Below are 9,950 nucleotides of genomic sequence, written 5' to 3' on the forward strand. Positions count from 1 at the left end.
AACAATCACAATGAGTCTGTTACAGTACTTGTACTTACCCCGATGATAAGGAAGGGGTAGGAGTCGACATTCTCCACCACACAGAAGTCCCCCATGCCGGCACCGCTGGCCCCGGTACCGTGGAAATAGGGCGGGCCCCTGCGGATGGAAAGGGGAACAGAACTGTAGGTAGCGATTAAAATTATGTTGTATAAAATTATGTTTTGTTTTGCACCAAACGTTACTTTTTAAGCCAGTAAGTTTAGCAGCATTGAAGTCTGCTGCCTGTGACCTCTCTTTGAGCATGCCATGATAAGAGACAAAGATCATTTTGTCCAGCAGAGTTAAGATAACGTCTTGCAGAGTGTTGTTGAACGTACGTGATGAAAGCGGCCGCGTCGAACTTCTCCACCGGCCGGAGCTCCGTCCAGATGTACTCCCGGACTTTCGGCTTGAGAAACTCAGAGTAATGCGGGTTTTCCTCCTCTCCTGGCCAGAGCTCCGCCAGAATCTTCACCCCGGTCAGGAGCACCCGGAAGTTGATGTGGCTGTACGCCTGCAGAATACGCCGATCTCGTTTACATCGCGGCGCAGAAACATCTAGATCTGCTCACATTTTCCTCATCGCGCCGTACGGTAGCTTTTAGCGACAAAATGGTTGTGAGCATTATCATCATTTCATTATCTACAGTAGTTAGCCAGGCCTTTGTTTATGTGATTATGTGGACTTGTAACAGCATTAGGTAATACCGTAGTTTTACGAATGTGTCTATGCTGTCGAATCCGTTTTGAGGCAAATGTAAGATGAGAGCACTGTTACTACTGAGAGCGTTAACTACTGGTATTCTGTCTACGATACCTTGTCAAGGATGGAGACAAGTTCCAAGGCGTGGTTCTCCACTGCCTGGCGATCGTTGTTGAATACTTTAACAAACTGGGAAAATAGAAAAACGTGACAAGGAAAATTCAATTATCGTTTAGTTTAGATCAGGATACAACCACAGTCCAGCACAGCGTCAACTGTATTGTTCAGTGCTAAATGCCGATGAACCACATGTTTCGGAGACAGCGCGCACTGAAAACCCACATGTGTTCATCTAAACTGGCATGATTAGAAATGTTATCGACGATGTTAAACATCTCCATCCCCTAAAGCCAGGTTCGCCACTCGTATGTCAAGGCCGACCCAGTCGTCCTTCTCGCTGTGTTCGCTCTGGTCAGTCGTCAAAGGATCCAGGGCATGTTACTGGAGGGAAAAATACCAGCCAATCACGTTGCCGCTTGACCGTAGGCGGTGATGTGATTGGCCGTCACAATTAGAGGCATGCGCAGAGGGTGCACTTTCATCAACAGGCCTTAAATAAACATAAATGTAAGAAGCCTTTTTCTCGGCTGATATTAGTATTTTGGAACTGGAAATTAAAGTTAAAGTTTTGGCTATTTTACGTTGTTAGAAATAGAGGTTTTAAGCCATGTTTAAGAGTGTTAGGCACAGGCTACAGAAAGTACAGGACAAATGTGTTCATTTCTTGCCTGGAGAGGTCAAAGATCATCTGAGTTAAATTCGGTGGTGTAGCGAACTTTCCACGGCTAGAAAAAATGTGTTCAATATCAACAGAATCGCTAGATGGATACTAAACCTCGGGGAGGTGACTTTTGACAGCCCTTTTCTTACACGTTTTCTATATAAATGAATCATCATCGTCATGAATGAAAGGCAAACCGTTATTAGTGGGCTGTAGCCCAGGTCGGTACATCACAGACCTGACCAGAGCCGGTGTTTGACATCTACAAACGGAGGTACGACAGGATGACTATCGTTCCTTTCGATAATATAAAACTGTGTTGATAACGTCTGTATCAATCAGCAATCATCAATCAAAATGGTTTATTATCAAAACAAGATTCTGGCAGCCAGGGGCTGAATTGTGTCTTGTTGTACATACAAACCCTGCTTGTTTATTACCAATCACTAAAACTGTATGCCTTACTTACGGCGTTCCTGTTGTAGACAAGGAAAAGCCGGATGTATTTAGTGGCCCAGTCCACCTGGAAGTGGCCGTCCCTCAGCAGGAAAAAGGGTACCTCTGGCCAGGTCTGTTGGGGAGAAAATCGGGGTAAAAGGATGGACTTTATATTTTTTTAATCAGACTGTGTCAAGCGTGAAGTGCTATCTCGCTTTAACTTAAAGTGCACCAAAGTAACAGAACCACTTCTTTTTCTCAAAACAATAACCTGATTTCAATAGTGTTTGCATGACAATGTCTGTTTGCATTTGGAAAAAAAAATTGTGTACATAATATTGCAAACATGTGCATCATCAGCGCAAGCGCATATTCCACATGTTTGCCAAAAAGTATTCACGGAACCTTTCTGCATCGCGGCGTATATTCCCAGGTAAACATTGGACGTGTCTTGTACGTAAAAAAAATTTCTCCATTGAATGCGGTTTTCTTTAAGTGCAACCCTTTCAACAACGCTAAATTTTCTTTTAAAAACCAACAAGACAAAACGTCAATTGTCCTCAGTTGACCGTAATATGACACTGACTTGGAACGTAGCTGCTCCAGACAAGTCAGTTTTCCCTTATCTTCATTCAATACCGGATTGTTTACAGAAAATACAGTCGACGTGTTTGCATACTTGTTTAACCACGTGCACCATGCCCAAGCATTCTTGAAACATCTGACATCTGTGTTTTCAAGTTCTATTGGTCGTCTATCTGTTTCTTTCCACACATACAATAAATTCGCCATGTGGGTTGTAAGAGTCCATGACGTACCTTCAGTTTGCTGAAGCATTCGTGATAGTTGCACAGCAGAGATTGGTCCAAAAGGGGACTGGCTGACTTTCACCCTTCGACATACGCTTATTGGAGAAAGTAGTGCAAAGTGAGTGATGTCATATTCATAACAGCTATAACATGGACTAGCTCTTAAATTGGATAATAGATCTGAAATATACGTTAATGATGTTAACAAAGAACTATCTTTTTCACCAACGTGCTAGGAAACGCCGGGAACTGTGCGACTCACGGTTTCGTGGCTCGGTCCGTCCTTGTCCCTATAAGCGTCATCTGAATCAGGCATTCTATCAGATGCCGCTTCTTCATCGGTGTCCTGAAAATATGTCAAAACAATTTCACTACTTCAAACAGATATGGAAGTGTGCCTGTGTCCTTAAGCAGGAAGGATCTGAAATAGACCTACCTACATAGACATCATTTTCTAATTCGTATTTGATTTAAGACAGACGAGGACAATGTGGCACTGCGCATGCAGCGCTCAAGTTAGTACCTTATTGCAACATACCACATGTAGTGGACAGATAGAAAGTAAATGTGGTCCCATAGCCTTCTTGAGCTGAAACTGTCAGGGAAGTGGGTTGTTATCCACTCTGTCTCGGGTCGTGTAAAGTGCCTTTCCCAAGGGCACAAGATCGGTGACACGACAGGATTCGAACCGGGACCTTTTGGTTCTGAGCCGGACACTCTGCCGTTACGCCTCACGAGCCCACACATAGCCATCATTGCTCAATGTCGCTGTTGTTTGCGAAGGAAGGCAACTCAACAACGGTACTCACTCTCAATCCGTCGCTTGGCCCTTCGTTGTCCTTATATTCGTCATCTGAGTCTGGCATTTTGTCAACTGGATCTTTGTCCTGAAGATATTCATAAAATCATAGACATATTTTTACTTTTAGTAGGTTTAGTCTCCTCAAAAGACATGATATGCCCATGTTACTATAAACCATAGGTAGTAAATAAATTAGATACAATAAACTGCCTTGAAAATGTTACAATTTGGCGTGGTTTTCTTTGACCTTCATTTCAAGAAGTAAATATGTATGCATACACCTAGAACTACGGTATCTACTAAAAGCACTTGATCTAGCTATAATCTATCCTGTGATGCCAGTGCTCACTTTGACTTTCTTGATTTTTTGTAGCAACGTCAGCTCCTCCGACAAGAGAGCATCGTTTTCTTCTTGGGGTCCTTCCTGTTCAGGGCAGATGCAATGTAAAAGACACCGTCGGTTGACAACAAGTACTAAAAGCATTCCGGTGCATACACATATTGACCGATCTTGCCATTTGTTAGAAAGAACCTTACCTTTCTTTCTCAGTTTCGTACATACTGGAATTCTTTTCACATACTCGAGATTCAATATTTACATTTCAATTTGAAAACGAATTGATTTTTGATCCAGAAGATCATTATGAAAGATTTATAATATCATGTAACATACCACATTAACTTTATCCAGTTCCGAATGAAGCAGTTCGCGGATGATTTCCTCCATTAGATTCTCCAGCATCTGATTGGCGTTTAGTTCTCCATCCTGGGAGTTGCCCTGGCAACGACGTAATTGTTTACATTGATTGTACTGCGCACATACAGGCTAAGCATTTGTAGCCCAAATAGCTTCATGGCTCGGCGACAATTGCAAACAGGGCGGTACATGTATTGTTGTTCACCTTGTAATATCTAGTGGCACACAGGTCAGCAAGCTGTGTCAGGAATTTTGTCTCAAGTATAAACGGAAAGTAAAGTCATTGCAATAACAATAAAACGAATCATTAGCCTCGTAACTTGAAAAATATAAATGTAACTTACTAGATTTTTGAATAAGTTTGTATACATTAACAAAAACATTGTGCACATGTAAATCGTACCCTGTATCCTTGCCATCTCCTACTACATAGCAGACAACGGCGCATGCTTAGAAACACGAAATAAAAAGATGGGACAACACGTTCGTTTATTTTTGTTTGTTTGCAGTACCTTGATGATGGATAGGCAGTGTTTATGTTTGTTTGTTTGTTTGTTTACCTTGATGATCGCGGCCTCCAGGGATGATAGACAGGTGACAGTCACCAGGATACAGAACCAGGCTGTCGCCATGGCAAACGGCCACCTATGACAAATATATGTATATAGTATCAATGATTCGCAATTTGCAGCTTATTCGTCTGCTATATTCACTGCCTCAGACGGTCATCGTAAAGTAAAAAAAGTTTCAGACAACCCTCCTCTGTCATTCCGAAAGGTGGCATCTCACTGCACTTGGGGCACTGGTGCGGCACTGCGGGGTTCGTTCACTGCGGCACTGTTGTGCTATTTTCGCCGATTTTTTTAAAAATTTAGATATGGCGTAATACGTAAAAGTATGACTTAGAAGACAACAAAATACACAAAACGTAAGAAAATTCGTTCTTTATCTCTGAAATTCATTGAGTAATTTTTGAACCCCGCAGTGCCGCACCGGTGCCCCAAGTGCAGTGAGATGGCACATCACGTGAGCACATCACGTGAGCACATCACGTGAGCACATCACGTGAGCACATCACGTGAGCACATCACGTGAGCACATCACGTGAGCACATCACGTGAGCACATCACGTGAGCACATCACGTGAGCACATCACGTGAGCACATCACGTGAGCACATCACGTGAGCACATCACGTGAGCACATCACGTGAGCACATCACGTGAGCACATCACGTGAGCACATCACGTGAGCACATCACGTGAGCACATCACGTGAGCACATCACGTGAGCACATCACGTGAGCACATCACGTGAGCACATCACGTGAGCACATCACGTGAGCACATCACGTGAGCACATCACGTCACACACGTGACTACGCAGGGTTGTGAGTGACAGTCATTCACCTCATTTGACATGACCTTTGAGGTCGACTCTCCGGTGCGTATCTAATACAAGCAAACAACACGCTCGTCCATGTGCGAAGGGTTGGAACTATGAGGGTCAGTAAACAACGCCTATCAGACAAAAACGTAGAGCATCCCAGCGTGACCAAGATGCTCGTGTAGATAGTGCCAATGGAACAACAACATGCTGACAAGCACACGGCAGGGAAAGGCATAACCACATATCACCATTAGGTGATTTTATAGACATGTAAGCCAGCGGTTCTTTAAGGTCTGCATTTTAGTTATGTGTAGTTTGACACCAAGAGACTAAATTCTTCACATCTTCATCCACATCACTGACTTCTATTGACCCGTGCTAAATGCGTCCTTACACTAGACGAGACACCAGCATACACTAATTCGGTACCTTCTGCCTCCGATTATGGTACTGTATTGTCTTTTTTATCACCGTTATGTCAACTTTGTGATTTCAAATCAGGGGTGAATCAATGACGTGAGGCATAATGCAAGATAGGACCGATGATACCAGAGAATGTTCGAATTCTGTCACGCATCATTGTAAAGGTACCACAGTAAAGATCAAATGCAAGTAAAGAGCCTTCAGCTTGAAGTCGTTTAAAGAAAAAATCTGTACGGAAAAGGTCAAAAGCATTTGATTCGTGAGCTCTTTGTGCGTAGTATGCTGCCATAGTTGTTATGAAGTTTAACTTTGAAACAGGCCTGGCCTATCACCTGGCTGACCCGCAAACCACCTGAGTTTGGGAGTGGTCCGGAGCAAGCGTGGGACATCCAGAAACCACCACCGTGGTATGTTATCTAACAAAGAATCACGCGGACCCTCCGGGCGAACGGGAATAATTAAGTGTCGCTGCCAACAAGTTTGCAGACAGTTCATGTACTACAACAATCATAAAGGGAAACTGGCTGTGACTTGACATGCTAAAATAAAGATATGCCTCAGACAATATGAAATGCCCATATACATGAAGTCACAGGACCCAGCTTCGTGCAAAGTAGTCTGCAGGACAGCGGAGCTAATTTTTTTTACATTTCTTTGATTAGTCACTTTTGCACTTGTGGTTTGTCCAATGATCTTGTACATAACCGTTTGACTTACGTTTGGGAGAACTGCAAGTCGCTTGTTTCACAGGGAGAACCGCAGAAGTCAGCTCAAGGGTTTAAGGCCCTTCTTCTTGTCTTAAGTGGCACGTTTTGGCGTTCGTGCCTTTACTTGAAAGACCGGTTGGGGCCGAACACGCGCGACGCAGCTGTGCACCTGCCAATGAGCGCACATAGTTCACACCCGCGCCCTGAGCACACCACGTGACGTCTCCCTGCCAATGAGCGCACGTAGTTCACACCTGAGCACACCACGTGACGTATCCCTGCTAATGAGCGCACGTAGTTCAAATCCGCGCCCTGAGCACACCACGTGACGTCTCCCTGCCAATGAGCGCACGTAGTTCACACCTGAGCACACCACGTGACGTCTCCCTGCCAATGAGCGCACGTAGTTCAAATCCGCGCCCTGAGCACATCACGTGACGTCTCCCTGCCAATGAGCGCACGTAGTTCAAATCCGCGTCCTGAGCACATCACGTGACGTCTCCCTGCCAATGAGCGCACGTAGTTCAAATCCGCGCCCTGAGAACACCACGTGGCGATGGGGATTATCTAACCAATATAACCTCCTTGATCTAACAAAGCATCACGCGGACCCTCCGGCGATCGGGAAGAACTGTCACTGCCCATAATCTCCAAGCAAATCCTACGGTAGCATAAGATAATCAAAAGCTGCCAGAGGAGTGAAGCCGGCCTAGGAGTGTTTGGCTACTGATAACTCCCTTTGGCCAGATATACTACCTCCAGCTTTGATACTATCTTATGCCACCGCGTTAAATCTGCCTGGAGATTAACTGCCAACACGTTTACGGACGGACGACCTGGGCATGCGGACTTGCACTAAACCGTGGTACAGATGACGCACCTGTGATAGTGTTCGTTCTGCCCAATGATACATGTCATTTAAGTAAGTAAAGAATTTTATCAAACAAAATATCATTACGTATAAAGCTCAACTATTATGTACATCACGTCCTTTTACACCGGGCCTGGTTACGGCTGGCTCTCAGGCTACCGCTACCCTGAATTTTACTAATTGATTAAATGAATGAATGAATTATGCACAATTAAGTTTCAATTTGCATAATTTGTACTTCATTATGTACACGACTGTCTAAACTACCTGCATACTAAATAATCACGGAAACCCATCGCTCCTTTGTTCAGTTATTCTCGTTGAAGATCCAGAACAAGCCACTAGGGGGCTGAAACACACAGACACGCCAAGTTCCTATTTTTCATGGAAGTAAAAATCCGGAAACATCAATCTAGACACTATAACCTCATTGCACACACACAGACGGACACGCATACACGCACACACACTCAAGCACACGCACATACATACACACACACACACACGCGCGCGCGCGCACAGACACACACACACGCGCACACACACACACACAGACACACACATAGACACACGTACACGCAGGCACACACACACACACAGACACACTCACGCACACACACACACACACACACACACAGACACACACACGCACGCGCACAGACACACAGAAAGATAATGCCCTGCGGATAGAAATGGATAGAAGACCTGCTATTCCCTCTATCAGTTTTGATATTCAAAAACACTTGTGATATAAGTGTGACCGGTGTGCTTGGCCAAAAAGCTGATACATTTAAAAGTTAGCGGTACTTTAAAAGCTCGTTCCCAAATCGCTCCATTTTCTTTGCTCTGATTGGTCCAGTTTCAGGAGTGTTACCCTGAGGACGAGAGCAGGAAAGTTAGTCGCACTTGACTTCCGGTAAGCGTGAGGAAACTGCCCGGAGTGAGGGGAGACTGGCCGGAGAAAAGGCCTGGTGTTCGGGGCAAATACACGGCAGGCAGTCCCCTACTCGTGACCGCACCGCTCCCTCCCTGTGCTCGGCCCAGCAGGCGCCCGAGCACCGCCGAACGGGCGCGAGCGGAGCGGGGCAAAGTTCCCGTCGGCCCGAGAGCAGTTCCGGGGCGAGCAGGAAGTGTTGGTCAGCCGGTCAGCGGCCTGGAATGTGGCCCCGGGCCGCGGCGTGAGTCCAGCTGTCCCGCCGGGCTATTTCTGTCCGGTTTACGGGCGGGGTGGCGTGTGAGCCCGAGGGACGGAGAGAGGCGTGACGGTACGGCATGGCGGACACGTACAGGCAGAAGGTGCTGCACAGCGGCTGGCTCCGGAAACAGGTCAGTGTTTGTGTTTACATTCTTACTTCGGCGCGACAAGCCGGCATGGCCGCTGTCATACATTCATACATACATGACATACATAGGTATACACGTCTGTACCCTTCAAACACAGTCTATAATTCACACACGAGTCAGGAATTCACACCCTTCACACACGACTTCCGGATTCGTCCCACAGTCACAAGCATATGAGATTTTGAAATTTGATCCACTTTCCCTGAGTGTGACGTATTTTGATCAGGTTTTGTTTCCTTGTTGTCGTTCCTCCTTGTGAACGACCAGTCTATGGGTTTATCAGCCAACCTGAAGGCTACAACTTTTGGATTCACAACTGTTAAGTTTCTTTTTTTTTCCAGTGTTGTTTGTTTCTTGTGTTGTTAAGTTGGTAAACATATTATCTTATTATCAACAGTTGAATTTAATAGATTTATTTGATAAAACATAAACATACGTTGATAAATATTGATACGACAAAAAGTACAGTTCCTTTTGTATGGTCAACTATAAACTGCAACAAACAAAAGATAAGATATCAATTAGTACTGCACGGATTTCCCCGATTGTTGCACATTTGAGTTTTATCTTGTGAGAGCAGAACTTCAGGAAACGTGGTTTGGTTCTGGTCCAGTTTCCTTGTTGCTGCTCTTTAAAGCTTGGGTTATTTCCTGTGCCAATAAGAACTTTGTTGGTGTGTAAGAAAGGAGTAGAAACAGGAAGAAGCAATTGTCCTTACTCCTGGGATTCGAGCCCGGGCCGATCCCGGGCCGCCAGCTCACAAATCCAGACGCTAAACCGTTATGCCAAAAGGCTTAAAGCTGTTTGGTATGGTCAGTTTAGCAGTCCTTGGACCCCACTGTTACAGGTGGAATAGTTGAAAAAGATGTATCATTACAGTAATAAAAAACCTTATGTTTATCGTTGTCTTTGTAAATATTTGTCATTATTGGCATACGGGACTAGAAATTGTTGACTTGTTTAATA

General features: G+C 44.8%; 2 protein-coding genes across 3 annotated transcripts in view; one reads left to right on the plus strand and one right to left on the minus strand.

Annotated features, from left to right (window-relative positions):
* The window catches only part of LOC118411402 (inactive serine protease PAMR1-like), a 15,404-nt gene extending 10,506 nt beyond the window's left edge, over window positions 1-4,898 (minus strand). Inside the window, exons 1-10 of the mRNA XM_035813670.1 lie at window positions 4,812-4,898; window positions 4,228-4,332; window positions 3,904-3,978; window positions 3,562-3,639; window positions 3,015-3,098; window positions 2,762-2,847; window positions 1,975-2,076; window positions 839-913; window positions 360-535; window positions 39-138 (exon numbers count right to left, since the gene is read on the minus strand). Of these exons, the coding sequence (XP_035669563.1) occupies window positions 39-95 (57 nt within the window). The 5' untranslated portion in view covers window positions 96-138; window positions 360-535; window positions 839-913; ... (5 more) ...; window positions 4,228-4,332; window positions 4,812-4,898. The remainder of the gene's footprint in view (window positions 1-38; window positions 139-359; window positions 536-838; window positions 914-1,974; window positions 2,077-2,761; window positions 2,848-3,014; window positions 3,099-3,561; window positions 3,640-3,903; window positions 3,979-4,227; window positions 4,333-4,811) is intronic.
* Window positions 4,899-8,536: 3,638 nt separating this feature from the next.
* LOC118411396 (rho GTPase-activating protein 24-like) overlaps window positions 8,537-9,950 on the plus strand; it is a 10,077-nt gene continuing 8,663 nt past the window's right edge. For both annotated transcript variants that reach the window (XR_004830667.1, XM_035813660.1), the window contains exon 1: window positions 8,537-8,966. Coding sequence is in view for 1 of the 2 variants with exons in the window: in XM_035813660.1 (XP_035669553.1) it covers window positions 8,913-8,966 (54 nt within the window). In the remaining variant the exon portion in view is untranslated. The remainder of the gene's footprint in view (window positions 8,967-9,950) is intronic.

Source organism: Branchiostoma floridae, chromosome 3 (assembly GCF_000003815.2).
Source record: "Branchiostoma floridae strain S238N-H82 chromosome 3, Bfl_VNyyK, whole genome shotgun sequence".
Lineage (NCBI taxonomy): Eukaryota > Metazoa > Chordata > Leptocardii > Amphioxiformes > Branchiostomatidae > Branchiostoma > Branchiostoma floridae.